Source organism: Melanerpes formicivorus, unplaced genomic scaffold (genome assembly GCF_026170545.1).
Source record: "Melanerpes formicivorus ecotype bairdi unplaced genomic scaffold, bMelFor1.0.p_v2 SCAF_4, whole genome shotgun sequence".
In the NCBI taxonomy this organism is placed as follows: domain Eukaryota; kingdom Metazoa; phylum Chordata; class Aves; order Piciformes; family Picidae; genus Melanerpes; species Melanerpes formicivorus.
Genome location: NW_027142356.1, coordinates 3,522,295 through 3,543,039, shown reverse-complemented (window position 1 = coordinate 3,543,039; position 20,745 = coordinate 3,522,295). Strand labels below are relative to the sequence as shown.

Below are 20,745 nucleotides of genomic sequence, written 5' to 3'. Positions count from 1 at the left end.
CTGGTGGTTTTGGCTGGCTCAGCCTGTCTCCTCTTGATTTATTACATCGCCCTACCGGCACAGATTTGGCACAACTGGCATGGCTTTAGCCAAAAACATGCTCTGGGGGAGAAAGGGAAAGTGAAGACCTCCTGCACAATGGTGTTTTCATTTCCCTGGAGTGACAGCTTACAAACCTGCTTGGGAGAATTCTGCAGAAAACATTTTGCCTTCCTCTTTTTTAGCTTCTCCTCTGACCTTGATAGCCTGACGAGGTCTGTGGGGAGAGCAGCTGTCTGGTCTCACTCACACCAGTTCCATGGAGCTGAAGTTTAACACCAAATAATGATACAAGCTCATTTCATAGATTCATAGATCTGTTTAGGTTGGAAAGGACCTTGAAGATCATTCAGTTCCAATGCTGCTGCCATGGGCAGAGACACCTTCCACTAGACCAGCTTGCTCCAAGTCCCATCCAACACAGCCTTGAACACCTCCAGGGAGGGGGCATGCATGACTTCCCTGGGCAACCCATTCCAGTGTCCCACCACACCCAATGCAAAGAACCTACTCCTAATATCCAGTCAAAACCTCCCCTCCTCAAGGCATTCTCCCTCACTCCACCAATACAAGCCTTTGGAAAAAGTCCCTTCCCAGCGTTCCTGTAGGCCCCTTCAGAGCCTACAGGAATATATTCCCAGAGGAATATTGTCTCTTCAGCAGGTGAACAAATATTAGGCACAACCCTGGGGTGTCCTGCACCTGTACATCTGAACAGGACACATCACTGGTCTGAGCTGGTGCTAGAGAATGAAGGGGAACTGATCCAGGAGAACTATGGAATCACAGAATTGTCAGGGTTGGAAGGGACCTCAAGGATCAGCCAGTTCCAACCCCCCTGCCATGGCCAGGGACACCTCACACTACAGCAGGTTGCTCACAGCCACATCCAGCCTGGCTGCAAACACCTCCAGGCATGAGGCTGCCACCACCTCCCTGGGCAACCTGTGCCAGGCTCTCACCACCCTCATGGGGAACAACTTCTTCCTCACATCCAATCTCAATCTCCCCACTTCTAGTTTTGCTCCATTCCCCCCAGTCCTATCACTCCCTGACATCCTCAAAAGACGCTCCCCAGCTTTCTTGTAGCCCTCTTCAGATCCTGGAAGGCCACAAGAAGGTCTCCTCAGAGCCTTCTCTTCTCCAGACTGCACAGCCCCAACTCTCTCAGTCAGTCTCCATAGCAGAGCAGCTCCAGCCCTCTGCTCATCTTCGTGGCCCTTCTCTGGACACCTTCCAGCACCTCCAGGGGCTCCAGAACTGGACACAGAGCTCCAGGTGGGGGCCTCAGCAGTACACCAAACAGGGATAAAGAGCCAGTTACTTCTCAGGAAATGAAAGATGATGATTGTCTAATTTTTGAAGTTGGTGGATGTTCCCACTCAGTATGTGTGAAACAGCCACAGAGACAAAGAACCTCGTCATTTTTCTTTAAAGGACTAGTAAAAAGTACATACACCTCTCTGATTTGTATATGCAATTACTTTGAAGTGCACAGCTTGGTGCAACAGCACAATAATTTAGCAACATCAAATCACAGCAAAATTGACCAAGGTCACAAATGTCTTCCTTGTAAGAGAAAGTTGATTTTCTATTCAGCAGATCCTGTGGTGAGGTACACCAGGCCATTCATGGCCCTACCTGGAGCACTGTGTCCAGTTCTGGAGCCTCTAGTACAAGAAAGACCTGGGGGTGCTGGAAGGTGTCCAGAGAAGGGCCACGAGGATGAGCAGAGGGCTGGAGCTGCTCTGCTGTGAGGACAGACTGAGAGAGTTGGGGCTGTTCAGTCTGGAGAGGAGAAGGCTCTGAGGAGACCTAATTGTGGCCTTCCAGGATCTGAAGACGGCTACAAGAAAGCTGGGGAGGGACTTTTGAGGGTGTCAGGGAGTGATAGGACTGGGGGGAAACTAGAAATGGGTAGATTCAGATTGGATGTTAGGAAGAAGTTCTTTCCCATGAGGGTGGTGAGAGCCTGGCACAGGTTGCCCAGGGAGGTGGTGGCAGCCTCATCCCTGGAGGTGTTTGCAGCCAGGCTGGATGTGGCTGTGAGCAACCTGCTGTAGTGTGAGGTGTCCCTGCCCATGGCAGGGGGCTTGGAACTGGCTGAGCCTTGAGGTCCCTTCTAGCCCTAACAATTCTATGGTTCTGCATCCAACAAGTAGGCACCACATTCCTGCATCATTACAGTGATCTGCACCTTCTGAAACACAAACATTCCAGTTTTGGTAACAGATTTGTTTTTTTTTTCCATCCTGTCTGCAGGATTTATAATTTCATATTACCATCAAATTAAGGCTGACATTTATAAATGACTCTGCTTTCACAATGGGGTTTGCTTGGCTAAGTGACTTCACATCACTTAAGTTGTAAGAACAAAATACCTGTGGTTTGCTGTCACCTGATGATGTGATCATTTAGATTAGAGGAAAAATTAATAGCAGTTTATACACCAGGATCAGGAAGCTCTTGTATTTTGACCTGTCAGTCATACTACTTTTAATGGATGAGGCTTTCTGCTCTTATGAATGGTGGCTGCAAGATGAAGAAGCAATCTTTAATAACCTTTTTCGGTGAAAAGGACTGGAACTGTTTATGTTTTGGGATTGCCTCTAGCAGAGACCTTACAACATTAAAGGATTAAAGCATTTAAAACACATCCAGAGAAGGGCCATGAGGATGAGCAGAGGGCTGGAGCTGCTCTGCTATGAGGACAGACTGAGAGAGTTGGGGCTGTTCAGTCTGGAGAGGAGAAGGCTCTGAGGAGACCTAATTGTGGCCTTCCAGGATCTGAAGGGGACTACAAGAAAGCTGGGGAGCGTCTTTTGAGGATGTCAGGGAGTGATAGGGCTGGGGGGAATGGAACAAAACTAGAAATGGGTAGATTGAGATTGGATGTGAGGAAGAAGTTCTTCCCTGTGAGGGTGGTGAGAGACTAGCACAGGTTGCCCAGGGAGGTGGTGGCAGCCTTCCAGGATCTGAAGGGTGCTACAAGAAAGCAGGGGAGGCAGTGATAGGTCCCTTCCAACCCTAACAATTCTGTGATTCCATGATTTGCCCTAACAACTTGTAGTATGACCTCAGTTTCTTCCCTGAGTTCATAGCATGGTCCTCAATGAACACACAGATCCTTGAACCTCTGTAATAATTAATCCTGCCTTCAGTTTCCCCTACTACAAAGGAAACATGTTGGAGTTGGCCCTAGAAGGAGCTTTATGAACAAGGTGATGCTGAGACAACAGTTCATTTGGCTTTTCCATGCAGAAATATTACTAAAGCAAATGGACATCAACTTAACCTAGCCTGGGAGTGTGGCCTGTAAGATTAACAGGGCTGAGACAGAGGCTATGATAATTACAAATGAAACACATTGACAAAAAAAGTGACTAGAAGAGAAAGTTTCCATCCTTTCATGAACCTTGAAGGAGGCCTTAACTTAGCCAGTAAGCCCTGTGAGGAGAGGCTGAGGGAGCTGGGGTTGCTTAGCCTGGAGAAGAGGAGGCTCAGGGAGACCTTCTTGCTGTCTACAACTCCCTGAAGGGAGTTTGTAGCCAGGTGGATGTTGGTCTCTTCTCCCAGGCAACCAGCACCAGAACAAGAGGACACAGTCTCAAGCTGCACCAGGGGAGGTTTAGGCTGGATGTTAGGAAGAAATTCTTCCCAGCAAGAGTGATTGTCCATTGTAACATGCTGCCCAGGGAGGTGGTGGAGTCCCTGTATATGGAGGTGTTTCAAAAACAACTGGATGTGGCACTTGGAGCCATGGTTTAGTTGTCAGGAGGTGTTGGATGAGAGGTTGGACTGGATGATCTCTGAGGTCTTTTCCAACCTTATTGATTTTGTGATTCTAAGTGTAGCCTGTAAGCTTAACAGAGCTGAGATGGAGGCTATGGTAATTACAAACGAAACACATGAATAAAAAGGTGACTAGAACAGAAGTGCCACAGTTCCATCCCTTCATGAACTTTGAGCAAGGCCTTACTGGCAGGAAAAGCCTTTTGCAACAGCACAGCAAGTCTTTGGTGCTTCCCTCCCTCTCCCCAGAGTCACACAGTTTGACCTTATGGGTAAACTCCTCAGTCTGATACCATCTGCATTTGTACCCTGTTTTCCTCAGCAAACCTCAGCAGAGTAAGGCACAAAAAAAACACAAAGACCCAAATAGTCAGCAGATGCAGGACAGGATGTCAGGTAACACCTAGGAGCAGGCTTGTATTTTACCCTGCCTTTAAAGTTCCAACATTATCAAGGGAAGAGGAAATAGAAGTGAAAAAAAGAAGAGGGGAAAAAAAATAAAGGCCCAAGACAGCACACTAAGAATAACTCCAGAGATGGTAACTGGAAGTCTACAAAACACATGAAAACAACTGCAAGGGAAGAGCAGAATTTCTCAGACAAAGTTGCCTGGGGAGCAATTATCCCATGCTTACAGTCAGCTTCTGAGTGCGTTCCCTCTGCCGGAGGGAGCATGTGCATAACACATGTGCTGGCTCAGGATTAGGCAACTGATAGTTGTGGGTACTGCAGGACGTGCTGACATTGCCAAGCAGCTCTGCTGGAAGGGGATTATATATCCCAGTGGTATCAGGCTGAGAAAGACCCTGGGAGTAAGGCAACTGGCACGCACACGTAACCGGTCACTGCAAACTGCAAGCTCGGGATGCTTCTATCGCAGACCCTCCCCAGCCCATCCTCATACCCAGCTGACAAGGCAGGGAGAATGAAAGTTATTGATGGCAATGAAGCCCTCCCAAGCAGCAAACCAGCTTTTCTGGCCAACAGCTGTACCAGCTCACCATGGGACCCTCACAAGCCTGCTGGACCCCTGCGAGTGAGGAAGGATGCTGCCTGACCAGCTCCTGCATAAGAAGCCAGGGCAGGGTACTGGAAGCACCGTGCCTTGCACCAGGCCTTTCTGGTCCTCACTGCACCAGCAGCTCTACCTCCTCTTTCCCAACATCTTGAAATGCTTCTCTTGAAGGGCATTTGATGTGAGAAACAATGTCAGATGTCCAGACGGCTTCTGACCACTGCAGATCCTGCTGCAATTTCTGTGAGAACAGTTCACCTCCTGGCCAAGCCCCAGGTTCTGTATCTGCACTTACTGACTCATTATACTCTCTTAAATTGTTTCAGCAGTTTCAATTTTCCATGGTTCCATTCAGCTCCTTTCAAGATGCCTGGGGGTATTACAGTGTGCTGATAACCAGCTGTTCGATTTCACCCACGAAGCGACTGCTTGGCGGTGGCAAATTAAAGTCACTCCTGTGCATGCATCATGTGGTTGCAAATGGACCAGGGCTGGGAAATCACAGAATTGTCAGGCTTGGAAGGGACCTCAAGGACCATCTAGTTCCAAACCTCCTGCCATGGGCAGAGACCCCTCACACTACAGCAGGTTGCTCAGAGACACATCCAGTCTGGCCTTACGCTCCCAGGCTAGGTTATGTTGATGTCCATTGGCTTTAGTAATATTTCTGCATGGAAAAGCCAAATGAACTCTTGTCTCAGCATCACCTTGTTCATAAAGCTCCTTCTAGGGCCAACTCCAACGTGTTTCCTTTGTAGCAGGGGAAACTGAAGGCAGGATTAATTATTACAGAGGTTCAAGGACCTGTGTGTTCATTGAGGACCATGCTATGAACTCAGGGAAGAAACTGAGGTCATACTACAAGTTGTTAGGGCAAATCATGGAATCACAGAATTGTCAGGGTTGGAAGGGACCTCAAGGATCAGCCAGTTCCAAGCCCCTGCCATGGGCAGGGACACCTCACACTACAGCAGGTTGCTCACAGCCACATCCAGCCTGGCTGCAAAAACCTCCAGGCATGAGGCTGCCACGACCTCCCTGGGCAACCTGTGCCAGTCTCTCACCACCCTCATGGGGAACAACTTCTTCCTCACATCCAATCTCAATCTACCCATTTCTAGTTTTGCTCCATCCCCCCAGTCCTATCACTCCCTGACACCCTCAAAAGTCCCTCCCCAGCTTTCTTGCAGCCCCCTTCAGATCCTGGAAGGCCACAATTAGGTCTCCTTGGAGCCTTCTCTTCTCCAGACTGAACAGCCCTAGCTCCCTCAAATGCTCTCCCGAAATGCTCTGGGGGTCCCTGGGATGAGGATTGCTACTGAAGCCTATGGTAACAGCTGTGCAATAGTACTGCACTGATATAACTGGGATACTCTGCGTAACTGTTTTGAAACTCGCTGTAACCTTGTAAAAAGCCTCTCATTCTGGTGGGTGAACAGGAGGACATCATAGCTCAACAAAACTGAAGTGAGAACTGCTCTAAATTCTAGCCTGTACACTTCACACAGTAGCAGCCACAACTAGACTTCTATCAACAACTAGAAAAATATCACCACCCCCGAGAGGAGAGGCTGGCAGCAAAGGCATTACTTGGACTGCCCAGTCTGCTGTGACTGCTGCATGGAGTGCATGCACCACCTGCTCTCCCATGTGCCAGATTGGACTTTTTCATTTGTTTAGATGAAAAGTCAAGCTTTGATCCTGCTTATCCAGCTTCTTACCCATGCATTAAAAGAAAGCATTAGGCAGCCATCCTTTATTCTGGGGTGTATTGAAGATGTGTGGTTAGTAGGTCACGAGTGGTTCTCCTCCCCCTTTACTCTGCCCTGGTGAGGCTGCATCTGCAGTATTGTGTCCAGTTCTGGGCCCCTCAGTTCAAGAAGGGCAGGGAGCTACTAGGAAGAGCCCAGCACAGAGCCACAAAGATGATGATGGGAGTGGAACATCTTCCTTATGAGGAGAGTCTGAGGGAGCTGAGGGCTCTGTAGCTTGGAGAGGAGGAGCCTGAGAGGTGACCTCATTCATGTTGATGTGCAGGGTGAGTGCCCAGAGGCTGGAGCCAGGCTCTGCTGGGGGATGCCCAATGCCAGCACAAGGGGCAGTGGTGGAAGCTGAGGCAGAGGAAGTGCCATGGAAACAGGAGGAAGAATTTTTTCCCTGTGAGGTTGACAGAGCCCTGGAAGAGGCTGCCCAGGGGGGTTGTGGAGTCTCCCTCTCTGGAGATATTCAAACTCCACCTGGCTGTGTTCCTGTGTGACCTGCTGTAGGTGCTCCTGCTCTGGCAGGGGGGTTGGACTGGATGAGCTCTCAAGGTCCCTTCCAACCCTTAACATTTTGGGATTCTCATTTCCTCCACCAAACCACTGAGGAATATGAGGATTCTCTAGCGGAACAAAACCTGTGTCACCTTCACAGTGGGTGACTAGTATAGTAGCCTTTGTGGGTACCCTTTGAGTGACATCCCACACCAGATTAGGACATTGCAGCTCCAAGGGTGTGAGATCACTTGGGTCACAAGTGACTTCTGTAGAGAAAAACCCAGTGCCTGAAGCATCTAGGTTTCTATCTCAGACATTTCTTAACAGGTTTTGAAACAGAGACTGGTGGAACTCATACCTCAGTTCTAACAAAAACCCACAGAGAAGGGACCCAAAGAGATCATTGAGTCCACCCCCCCCCCACCAGATCAGGACCATTAGGGTCTAGCTTAGGTCACACATGAACACAACAACAGAGGCCTTGAAAGTCTCCACAGAAGGAGACTCCACAACCTCTCTGGGCAGCCTGCTCCAGTGTTCTGGGACCCTCACAGTAAAGAAGTTTCCCCTTGTGTTGAGGTGGAACCTCCTGTGCTGCAGCTTACATCCATTGCTCCTTGTCCTATCCCAAGGAGCAAGTGAGCAGAGCCTGTCCCCTCCCTCCTGACTCCCAGCCCTCAGATACTGATGAACATTTATTAAACCCCTTCTCAATCTTCTCTTTTCCAGCCTAAACAGCCCTAGGTCCCTCAGCCTCTCCCCATCAGGCAGGGCTCCAGGCCCCTAATCATCCTCAAATAAAGAAAAAAGAGAAGAGGAAATCACACTGCTTTCAATTAAAAAAAGTCAGAGGGTGTCCTGCAGTGTCCTGTCCAGGAAAGGGAGACTCCAGTTGCTGAACAGAAAGATGCTGCCTGACTAAATGAGTAGGCTGTGTCGTCAGACAGCTTCAATGAATAAATCAGAAGGACTAGCAATACCCATGCCATGCCATCAAACAGCAGATCACAGCTTCCCCAGACACAAAACACAATCTTGTGACATGCCAGCTTTGCTATGGAGACAGCTTGGTGTTACATACAATATTCATTAGAGGGATGAGTGCTATTAGAGCTATCAAACTACTCCAAAGAGGCTTCTCCTATGAATAGCCTACTGACACACACATTCCCTTAATATTCTGTCTTCCTTCTAATCATTTCCTCAGCTAGACTTCAACTAGGAAATCAAAGGGGGTTTGTTTGAAAACGTTGCCAGGCTTACAACCTACCAAGACAAATGTCATTTGGCCTGCAAAGCACTGGCAGTTTTACTTGAAAGGAAACTTTATGCTCACAGACTGCAAACAAACAGCAGAATTAATGACTGGAGTCCAAACGTGTCCTGAAACTATTATTAGTCTTTCTTTTTGTTCAGCATCTGACTAATTTCACCAAAACACTCTAACAGACTGCTGGGAACAGCCTTTCCTGAGCAAGCTGAGGTACAGCAAAACCTAGGATGTCTTTGGGGTGTTTGAAAATATAGTCCTGAGAAACAGCTCACAGGAGCACAGCTCACAGGATGTGAGGGGTTGGAAGGAACCCAAAGAGATCACAGTCATGATCCAACTAAGGTTGGAAGAGACCTCAAGGATCATTGAGTCCAACCTGTCACCACAGACCTCATGACCAGACCATGGCACCAAGTGCCACATCCAATCCCCTCTTGAACACCTCCAGGGATGGTGACTCCACCACCTCCCTGGGCAGCACATTCCAATGGACAATGGCTCACTCGGTGAAGAACTTTCTCTTCACCTCGAGTCTAAATCTCCCCTGACACAGCTTGAAATTGTGTCCTCTTGTTCTGGTGCTGCTTGCCTGGGAGAAGAGACCAACCCCCACCTGGCTACAACTTCCATTCAGGGAGTTGGAGAGAGCAAGAAGGTCTCCCCTGAGCCTCCTCTTCTCCAGGCTAAGCAATCCCAGCTCCCTCAGCCTCACAGGGCTGTGCTCAAGGCCTCTCCCCAGCCTCGTTGCCCTTCTCTGGACACCTTCAAGTGTCTCAATGTCCTTCTTAAACTGAGGGGCCCAGAACTGGACTCAAGGTGTGGTCTAACCAATGCAGAGTACAGGGGCACAATGATTTCCCTGCTCCTCTGGCCACACTGTTCTTAATGCAGGCCAGATCATCAAGTCCACCGCCTCTGCCAGAGCAGGGCCATAGAATCCAGCACAGGTCACACAGGAACACATCCAGATGGGGCTGCAAAAGCTCCAGAGGAGGAGACTCCACAACCTCTCTGGGCAGCCTGCTCCAGGGCTCTGGGACCCTTACAGTAAAGAAGTTCCCCCTTGTGTTGAGGTGGAACCTCCTGTGCTGCAGCTTACATCCACTGCTCCTTGTCCTATCACAGGGAGCAAGTGAGCAGAGCCTGTCCCCTCCCTTCCCAGCCCTCAGATATTGATAAACATTTACTAGATCCCCTCTCAGTCTTCTCTTTTCCAGACTAAAAAGCCCCAGGTCCCTCAGCCTGTCCTCATAGGGCACATGCTCCACTCCCTTCATCATCCTTGTAGCCCTCTGCAGGACTCTCTCCAGCAGATCCCTGTTCCTCTTGAACTCAGGAGTCCAGAACTGAATGCAGTACTCAAGATGAGGTCTCACCAGGTCAGATTAGAGGGGGAGGAGAACCTCCCTGGCTCTGCTGGACACACTCCTCTGAATGCACCCCAGGATCCCATTGGCCTTCTTAGCCATCAGGGCACATTGCTGTCCCATAGTTAACTTGATATCCACCAGGACTCCCAGGTCCCTCTCCACAGGGCTGCTCTCCAGCAGATCCCCTCCCAGCCTGTACTGGGAATTATAGAATTGTCAGGGTTGGAAGGGACCTCAAGGCTCAGCCAGTTCCAACCCCCATGCCATGGGCAGGGACACCTCACACTGCAGCAGGTTGCTCACAGCCACATCCAGCCTGGCTGCAAAAACCTCCAGGAATGGGGTTGGTAGTAATCATGCTTAGATATCTCTGATCTGCTAGCTTTGCATTATCAGCTTCTTGAATGACATGGGCAATGCATATCACATCAGAGGTGAGCCTAGGGAAAGTTTAAGGAGCAGACCTCCTGCAGTGAAACCTGTCAGATAAAATCTGGGCAAACCTCTGGCGCCTTCTCAACTCTTGGAATTTCAAAGAAACCATTCCCAGGTGTGCTAGGCTATGTCACCTCTTCACTGATTTGCAGTCTCCACTGTAAGAGGAAAGCATCTTCAGACTGATGGAGCCAAGAAATTTAGATGCTGACCAATACCTCAGCACATTTGAACACCTCCAAATAACTCCTTTTTCCTCAGCATTTCAGCAAAGAGTTCCATATCCAGCAAACAAGCACAGACTGGCTTCCCGTGGCAGCATGTAAGAATAGAATAGAATAGAATAGAATAGAATAGAATAGAATAGAATAGAATAGACCTTTGAGATCACAAGCCCTACGAGGAGAGGCTGAGGGAGCTGCAATTGTTTAGCCTGGAGAAGAGGAGGCTCAGGGGAGACCTTATGGCTGTCTACAACTCCCTGAAGGGAAGCTGTAGCCAGGAGGGGGTTGGTCTCTTCTCCCAGGTAACCAGCATCAGAACAAGAGGACACAGTCTCAAGATCTGCCAGGGGAAGTTTAGGCTGGAGGTGAGAAGAAAGTTCTTCCCAGAGAGAGTTTTTGTCATTGGAATGTGCTGCCCAGGGAGGTGGTGGAGTCCCCATCACTGGAGGTGTTCAAGAGGGGATTGGATGTGGCCCTGGTGCCATGGTTTAGTCATGGGGCCTGTGGTGACAGGATGGACTTGATGATCTTTGAGGACTCTTCCAACCTTGGTGACTCTCTGATTCTATGATCAAGTCCAACCTATCACCCAACACCATTTAATCAACTAAACCATGGCACCAAGCGCCTCATCCAGGCTCTTCCTAAACACCTACAGGGACATCTGAGCCTACAGCCTCCCTCGGCAGCACATTCCAATGGCCAATCTCTCTTTCTGGGAAGAATTTCTTCCTCACCTCCAGCCTAAACATCCTCTGGCACAGCTTGAGACTGTGTCCTCTTGTTCTGCTGCTGGGTGCCTGGGAGAAGAGACCAACCCCCACCTGGCTACAGCCTCCCTTTAGGAAGTTGTAGAGAGCAAGAAGGTCTCCCCTGAGCCTCCTCTTCTCCAGGCTAAGCATCCCCAGCTCCATCAGCCTCTCCTCACAGGGCTGTGCTCAAGTCGTCACTTTTTCCTTAAGTGTATCTGAGACCCGGGAAGGGAGGACTGACACGAGTGTACTGCCACCCTGCGGCTTCCAGCAGAACTGCACATCCACACCAGAATACATCTCTGCCCTAAATGCCATTAGCAATCACAGAATTACTTTAACGCCGTACGCTGGAAACTTTATTTTTATGTCAGAGCCCCTGCAGTTGCTTTCTTGGACCAGATATGTGTTTAAAGAGGAGACAACCTTCAAATTCAACAAGTCCAAGTGCCAGGTGCTGCACTTTGGCCACAGCAACCCCATGCAGAGCTACAGGCTGGGGTCGGAATGGCTGAGAGCTGCCAAACAGAGAGGGACCTGGGGGTGCTGATTGACAGCTGCCTAAACATGAGCCAGCAGTGTGCACAGGTGGCCAAGAAGGCCAAGGGCATCCTGGCCTGCATTAGGAACAGTGTGGCCAGCAGGAGCAGGGAAGTCATTGTGCCCCTGTACTCTGCATTGGTTAGGCCACACCTTGAGTCCTGTGTCCAGTTCTGGGCCCCTCAGTTTAAGAAGGACATTGAGAGACCTGAAGGTGTCCAGAGAAGGGCAACAAGGCTGGGGAGAGGCCTTGAGCATAGCCCTGTGAGGAGAGGTTGAGGGAGCTGGGGTTGTTTAGCCTGGAAAAGAGGAGGCTCAGGGGAGACCTCATTGCCCTCTACAACTACCTGAAAGGTGGTTGTAGCCAGGAAGAGGTTGGTCTCTTCTCCCAGGCAACCAGCACCAGAACAAGAGGACACAGTCTTAAGCTGTGCCAGGGGAAGTTTAGACTCGAGGTGAGGAGAAAGTTCTTCACCGAGAGAGTCATTCGTCATTGGAATGTGCTGCCCAGGGAGGTGGTGGAGTCCCCATCCCTGGAGGTGTTCAAGAGGGGATTGGATGTGGCACTTGGTGCCATGGTTTAGTCATGAGGTCTGTGGTGACAGGTTGGACTTGATGATCCTTGAGGTCTCTTCCAGCCTTGGCGATACTGTGAGACTGTGAAATTAGAATTCCTAAAAGAAAAAAAAATCAACCCCAAGCTATTTAACATCTGAAGATTTTTGTCAGAAAGAGAGTCAAGAATGTTCCTCACATTCTTACAGCAAACAAACAAACAAAAAGCAAATTAAAAAAATATGCAGTTAAAGCTTAATTAACAACAGAGACTTCCTAGAGCCTTGGGAATTACTACTCAAATTTAGTTGAGAACCAAAGACTGCTTCAGTTGAAGAAATAAGTTTCATGAGAAGACTGAGAGGGTATTTAATACATATTTATAAATAGCTGAGGGTTGGGGTTCAGGAGGGAGGGGACAAGCTCTGCTCAGCTGCACCCTGGGATAGGACAAGGGGCAATGGATAGAAACTGCAGCACAGGAGGTTCCACCTCAACATGAGGAGGAACTTCTTCACTGTAAGGGTCCCAGAGCCCTGGAGCAGGCTGCCCAGAGAGGTTGTGGAGTCTCCTTCTCTGGAGCCTTTCCAGCCCTGTCTGGATGTGTTCCTGTGTGACCTGTGCTGGATTCTCTGGCCCTGCTCTGGCAGGGGGGTTGGACTTCACAGAATCACAGAATTACCTAATGATCTCCAGAGCCTGTGATTACCCCACATTACTGCAGGGATATTGCAGCAATACAGGTAGGTGGATACACGTACTGCATGGTTTAACACAGATATGGTTATAGCATAGGTGTGTTCCCTGACAATATGGCACATTTTCCAGACATCAGATATTTGACTGCAGGTTTAAAGGGGTAAGAATCACCACACTACATTCAAAAGTATCACAGAATGTTAGGGGCTGGAAGGGACCTCCAAAGCTCATCCAGTCCAACCCCCTGCCAGAGCAGGAGCACCTAGAGCAGATCACACAGGAACACATCCAGGCAGGGTTTGAATATCTCCAGAGAGGGAGACTCCACAACCCCGCTGAGCAGCCTCTTCCAGGGCTCTGTCACCTTCACAGGGAAAAAAAGTCTTCCTCCTGTTTCCATGGCACTTCCTCTGCCTCAGCTTCCACCCTTGCCCCTGGTGCTGGCATTGGGCATCCCCCAGCAGAGCCTGGCTCCAGCCTCTGGGCACTCACCCTGCACATCTTTAGCAACAGCAATGAGATCACCTCTCAGGCTCCTCCTCTCCAAGCTACAGAGCCCTCAGCTCCCTCAGGCTGTCCTCATGAGGAAGATGTTCCACTCCCTCAATCATCTTTGTGGCTCTGTGCTGGACTCTTTCAAGCAGCAGCAGCTATGTAAATTGCCCTTGCAAGAATCCACCTTCAAATAAATCAACAAATCACAAACCTACACAGTGCTCTGGCACCCTGCTCACACAGAGCCTACAAATGTCAAATATGCAACCACTCAAAAGCCTTTTTGTTTGATTTGGGCTTTTGTTTGGGTTTAGTTTTTAATTAACACCCACTTCAGAAACCATCATTTGGGAAACACAAATCTGTTGATATTCCCTCCCTGAAATGGCACCAGGCATGCTCTGCTGTCACAAAATCACAGGGGAAGCAACAAGTTGAAGCTGTGATCACAGAATCAGCCAGGCTGGAAGAGACCTCCAAGATCATCAAGCCCAACCTATCACCCAACACCATATAATCAACTACACCATGGCACCAAGTGCCTCATCCAGGCTCTGCTTAAACACCTCCAGGGATATCAGAGCCCACCACCTCCCTGGGCAGCACATTCCAATGGCCAATCTCTCTTGCTGGGAAGAACTTCTTTCTAAGATCAAGCCTAAACCTCCCCTGGCACAGCTTGAGACTGTGTCCTCTTGTTCTGGTGCTGCTTGCCTGGGAGAAGAGACCAACCCCCACCTGGCTACAACCTCCCTTCAGGGAGTTGCAGACAGCAAGGTCTCCTCTGAGCCTCCTCTTCTCCAGGCTAAGCAACCCCAGCTCCCTCAGCCTCTCCTCACAGGTCTGTGCTCCAGACCCCTCCCCAGCTTTGTTGCCCTTCTCTGGACACCTTCCAGCAACTCAACATCTTTCCTAAAGTGAGGGGCCCAGAACTGGACAGAGTAGTCAAGGGGATGTATCATAGTATAGTGTCATAGTATCAGTCAGGGTTGGAAGGGACCACAAGGATCATCTAGTTCCAACCCCCCTGCCATGGGCAGGGACACCCCACACTACATCAGCCTGGCCACAGCCTCATCCAGCCTGGGCTTAAACACCTCCAGGGATGGGGCCTCAACCACCTCCCTGGACAACCCATTCCAGGGCTTCACCACTCTCATGGGGAAGAACTTCCTCCTCACCTCCAGCCTGAATCTCCCCACCTCCAGCTTCATTCCATTCCCCCTAGTCCTATCACTCCCTGAGATCCTGAGCAGTCCCTCCCCAGCCTTCCTGTAGCCCCCTTCAGATACTGGAAGGCCACAATGAGGTCACCTCAGAGCCTTCTCTTCTGCAGACTGAACAGCCCCAACTCCTTCAGTCTGTCCTCACAGCAGAGGTGCTCCAGCCCTCTGCTCATCCTCCTGGCCCTTCTCTGGACACCTTCCAGAACCTCCAGATCCCTCTTGTCATAGGGGCTCCAGAACTGGAGGCAGTACTCCAGGTGGGGTCTCAGCACAGCTGAGCAGAGGGGGAGGATCACCTCCCTTGCCCTGCTGGCCACACTTCTCCTGATGCAGCCCAGGATCTGATTGGCTTTGCAGGATGCAAGTGCACATTGAGAGCTCCTGTTGAGCTTCTCCTCCACCAGCACCCCCAAGTCTCTCTCCTCAGGGCTGCTTTCCAGCCAGTCCCTGCCCAGCCTGGATTTGTGCCTGGCATTGCCTCCACCCAGCTGCAGGACCCTGCCCTTGCTCCTGTTGAACCTCCTGAGGTTGGCTTGTGCCCACCTCTCCAGCCTGTCCAGGTCCCTCTGGATGGCCTCCCTTCCCTCCAGCTGTCTGCTGCACCACACAGCTTGGTGTCATCAGCAAACTTGCTGAGGGTGCACTCAATGCCACTGTCCATGGCACCCACAAAGATGTTGAACAAGCCTGGTCCCAGGACTGATCCCTGAGGGACTCTGCTTGTCCCTGGCCTCCACTGGGACATGGAGCCATGGACAGCCACTCTTTGGGTGTGTATATGTGATTGGTATATATGCTTTGAACAAAGGTCAGAAACATTTATTTTGCTTGTGTGTGAAAACATATCTGTGAGGCTGCTTACAAAGGGCTACTGGTTTACCAGAACTGCTACTTCTGTTTTTCTCCTCTTTTCTAAACAAACTGGCCTGTACCCAGAACACAACCAACCACGTGAAGGCTGTTGTTCTACACCCATGGGTGAAGTATGCTACCCAATGGACATTAAGGGAAGAAGAAAAACCTTCTCTGAGAGTTACCTGCTTGGTTTGGAGGCTGCCAGCCCGAGTACTTGGCAGCACCTGGGGGTCCTGTTGGTTTGAGGGCTGCAGCAGGTGCGGTGCTAGAAGGAGCAGGTCTTGTGTCTATGTTTTCTTGGTGGGCAGGAATGCTCCTTGCTGAGGTGGCTGTAAATGCAGCAGCCTGGGTAGCCTCCAGGGATTCACTGTTCAGAAACAAGGGAGTTAAAAATGAAATGCATTTCATGCTTAAGCAAGATCACAGGATGACAGGATGTCAGAGGTAGGAAGGGACCCAAAGAGATCATCGAGCCCAACTTCCCTGCCAGAGCAGGACCAGAGAATCTAGCTCAGGTCACAGAGGAATGCATCCAGACAGGGCTGGAAAGTCCCCACAGAAGGAGACTCCACAACTTCTCTGGGCAGCCTGTTCCACTGCTCTGTGACCCTCACAGTGAAGAAGTTCCCCCTTGTGTTGAGGTGGAACCTCCTGTGCTGCAGCTTACATCCATCGATCCTTGTCCTATCACAGGGAGCAACTGAGCAGAGCCTGTCCCCTCCCTCTTGACACCCAGCCCTCAGATATTGATAAACATTTATTAAACCCCCTCTCAGTCTTCTCTTTTCCAGACTAAACAGCCCCAGGTCCCTCAGCCTCTCCTCACCAGGCAGTGCTCCAGTCCCCTCATCATCCTTGTAGCCCTCCCTTGGACTCTCTCCAGCAGATCCCTGTCCCTCTTGAACTGGGGAGCCCAGAACTGAATGCAGTACTCAGGATGAGGTCTCACCAGGGCAGAGTAGAAGGGGAAGAGAACCTTCTTGGATCTGCTGGACACACTGCTCTGAATGCCCCCCCAGCACCCCATTGGACTTCTTGGCCCCCAGGGCACATTGCTGTCCCATGCAGAACTTGTTGTCCACCAGCACTCCCAGCTTCTTCTCCCCAGGGCTGCTCTCCAGCAGATCCCCTCCCAACCTGTACTGCTGCAGTTTATTCTTCCTTCCCAGGTGCAGGACTCTGAACTTCTCCTTGTTCCTAACATCCAGCCTAAACCTCCCCTGGCACAGCTTGAGACAGCGTCCTCTTGTTCTGGTGCTGCTTGCCTGGGAGAAGAGACCAACCCCCACCTGGCTACAACCTCCCTTCAGGGAGTTGGAGAGAGCAATGAGGTCTCCCCTGAGCCTCCTCTTCTCCAGGCTAAGCAACCCCAGCTCCCTCAGCCTCTCCTCACAGGGCTGTGCTCCAGACCCCTCCCCAGCTTTGTTGCCCTTCTCTGGACACCTTCCAGCATCTCAACAGCTTTCCTAAACTGAGGGGCCCAGAACTGGACACAGGACTCAAGGTGTGAATATATGTGTGTGTGTGTAAATACACAGAAATAACCTTATATAAACACATATTTATATATGTAACTATATATGTGTGTAAATATACATGCTTTAGATAAGTATACAAATGTAAACAACCTCAAATAAGTATGTATATATGATTTTATATATACATATATGTGTGTGTGTGTGTGTGTGTGTGTGTGTGTATAACACCTTTGTATTCAGGGTTACATTGGTACAATTCTGTTAGTATTCTTTTCCTTTTAAAAACAGATATGCCACAGTGGCAGAAAAGATGACACAAGTTAAGACAACCTGTTGGTGCCTAATAATTCCCAATTTCCATCTCCAAAGGTAGGCCTTCTGTAGCCTTTTCTGGTGCCTGAGGTCACCATGGAAGCCATGAAAAAGGAGGGAAAGATCTCACACGTCTTAGTCAACAGAAATTTCTTACACCAAGTGGATCTCAGCTCTACTCATACTTGGGCCTTATCTCTAAAAGGGTTTTTTGGCCTTTGTGAAAGTGCAAGTCCACAAAGTCCACAAATTATTTCTTCCTTAGCAGAACTTCATACATACAGTACTGGAAGATAACAAAATAGATTCCTGCCTGTGAGACTGAATTCCAGAACATAAAAGCAGCTTTCCACAGAGTTAACACTGCTGTGGTCAGGAAAGCAGAGCAGAAAGCCCTGTGCACCAGAACAGAATGGGTGCAGGAACAAAGAGCCCAGACAGCAATTAAGTTTCAACCAGTTCTTTACTGCACCACGTGCCAGGCGTTTGGTTTGATGCATTGAGAGTCAGCTTTGAACAACAGCAGCTCTCAGTTTCCAGAGCACCCTTGCAGCCTCATGTGCCACTTACTTGCTCAAGGAGCTGTTGCACAGAATTCACCTGGCTAGAGGTATCAAGCCAGAAGATCTTGTTTTGCAGAAGCACAGAAACATTCAGGTTGGAACAGACCCTCAGGATCATCAAGTCCAACCATGAACCCTACTCTACAAGGGTCACCCCTAAACCATAGCCCCAAGCACCACACCCAAACCACCTTGAAACACAGCCAGGCTTGGGGGCTCCACCACCTCCCTGGGCAGCACATTCCAATCCCTGACCACTCTTGATGGGAAAAAATTCTTCCTACTGTCCAGTCTAAACCTACCCAGTCACAGCTTGAGGCCATTCCCTCTTGTTCTCTGTGAGAAGAGACCAGCAGCAGCCTCTCCACAAGGTCCTTTCAGGCAGTTGTAGACAGCAATGAGGTCTTCCCTCAGCCTCCTCTGTTTCACACTAGCCCTCCCCAGCTCCTTCAGTTGCTCTTCATCAGATTTATTCTCCAGGCCCTTCCCCAGCTTCCCTGCCCTCCTCTGCCCTGGCTCCAGCTCTTGCTCCAGTCAGTGATGGTGCCTGCCTTGGAGGCCTGGCAAACAGCACCATGCATCTCAGAAGGGCATCTGATGCCAGTGAGGAAACTTTTGCTTAGTACAGTGGACTTACACAAACACCAACAGCAGGACCAGGGTGCAGATTAGTTCTGCAAAGAGGTGAAACCAGTTTAGGATTTAGGGCTGGTGACCTCGTGCCACAACAGACAGACCGCTCAAGCGTGCAGACAACACAAACAGCTTTGAAAGAGCAGACAGCTCCTTGCAAGTCCAAAGTGCCCACCATGCACTACACTCAGAGAGTACCTCTTGCTCTTTCCTAACTCAAGAGCGCTTGTGGACTTCCTGGATGGCCCAAGGGCCAGCAGAGGAGGCTTAGTGACAGGGCTGATGAGCAGAGCATCCAGCAGTGAGCGGTAGGCGCCCGGTTCGGAGAGTCTGGCGAGCATTTTAAAACACCACATAAACAAACTGGGTGACCAACCAACCTCCCAATTTGCATGGAACCAGCAAAAAGGCACAAACTCTTACCAAGAAACCCCAACCAACCTCCCAGTTTGCATGGAACCAGCAAAAAGGCAAAAACTCTTACCAAGAAACCCCAACCAACCTCCCAGTTTGCATGGAACCAGAAAAAAGCCAAAACCTCCTACCAAGAAACCCCAACCAACCTCCCAGTTTGCATGGAACCAGCAAAAAGCCAAAAACTCTTACCAAGAAACCCCAACCAACCTCCCAGTTTGCATGGAACCAGCAAAAAGGCAAAAACCCTGATGACAAAACCCCTCTGAGTTCTTTAGTAGTGTAGAGAAATAAAACCTAGGATGATAACTGAGGTAGAAACTGCATCTGCATAAGCAGGCTGCATCTAAAAGGGGCTGCACTAGAAGAAAGTTTTCTTACTATGTTTGACATTCCTCAAGTAAAATAAGAAAATCTAGTGTGCATTTCAGCTTTTCTCATCCTTCTTTCACCTCTGCTATTGTGTGGTTTATTAATGTATGTAATGTACTAGTCCATTAAGACATTCCTGTAAATTAGAAGAACATAAATTTATCTATACATTTTTGTACTGATAAGGATGTATGATGTAAAACTGGAGGCTCACAGGATGTTAGGGGTTGGAAGGGACCTCCAGAGATCTTCAAGTCCAACCCCCCTGCCAGAGCAGGAGCAGAGAATCCAGCACAGGTTGCACAGGAATGCATCCAGACAGGGCTGTAAAGTCTCCAGAAGGAGATTCCTCTCTCTCTGGGGAACCTGTTGCACTGCTCTGGGACCCTCACAGTAAAGAACCTCATGTTGAGGTGGAAATTCCTGTGCTGCAGTTTACATCCATTGCTCCTTGTCCTATCACAGGGCACAGGTGAGCAGAGGCTGTCCCTGTCCCTCCCTTCCCCAGCCCTCAGATATTGATAGACATTGATCAGATCCCCTCTCAGTCTTCTCCTCTCCAGACTGAACAGCCCCAGGGCTCTCAGCCTCTCCTCCCCAGGCAGTGCTGCAGTTCCTTTATCATCCTTGTAGCCCTCCCTTGGACTCTCTCCAGCAGATCCCTGTCCCTCTTGAACTGGGCAGCCCAGAAGTAGACACAATATTCCAGGTAGGGCTTCACTAGGGCAAAGTAAAGGGGGAGGAGTACCTCCCTGCATCTGCTGGACACCCCAGGCTCCCATTGGCCTTCTTGGCCCCCAGGGCACATTGCTGTCCCATGCAGAACTTGCTGTCCACCAGCACTCCCAGGTCCTTCTCCATGGGACCATGGGTCTAAGTAAGCCTTTGTAAAAAGGAATGCAGAGAAGATCTAGACAGGACCCAGGATTATTGTCAAGCATCCAAAAGTTACTCAAAGATGCAGATTATTCTTTGTCACCCATGCACCACAACTGTTATTTACAGTTTGTTTGCTGACTGACCCATAAAACAGATACAGTGAGGATCAGGAAGAAGGATTACTCATCAAGGTTCAGAGCAGCAGTCTGGAGCTAAGCTAAAAATAGGGCATGGGAGCCTTGGACATAGTCTTAACAACTTACCCACTACTTCAGTTTTGTGAAAGAGCTGATTTCACAGCCCTGCCAGGGACTGATTGTTCTTGTGTGAGCTTGAAGCCTTAAACCCAGCTATAAAATGTTGCTTAGAAAGTTGATGTCTACCTGGCCCGGACAGCAATGGCAGCAGACACGGCGGCAGCAGCCATGCTCTTAAGTTTTGATGTCTGCTTGAAAGGAGAGAGAACAGGAGGAGGAGCAGGTCTGACGTCGGGCACGCTTCCCAGAGGATTTTCCAGCAGTGCTTTACTAGCACAGAAGCTTGGCACCGGCAGAGGAGAAAGCAGA

General features: G+C 49.7%; 1 protein-coding gene across 7 annotated transcripts in view; it reads right to left on the bottom strand.

Moving 5' to 3' along the window:
* Positions 1-20,745, bottom strand: part of PDLIM5 (PDZ and LIM domain 5) — a 194,797-nt gene that overhangs the window by 31,801 nt on the left and 142,251 nt on the right. For all 7 annotated transcript variants that reach the window (XM_068136781.1, XM_068136779.1, XM_068136782.1 and 4 more), the window contains one exon: positions 15,711-15,895. In XM_068136781.1, the coding sequence (XP_067992882.1) occupies positions 15,711-15,895 (185 nt within the window). The remainder of the gene's footprint in view (positions 1-15,710; positions 15,896-20,745) is intronic.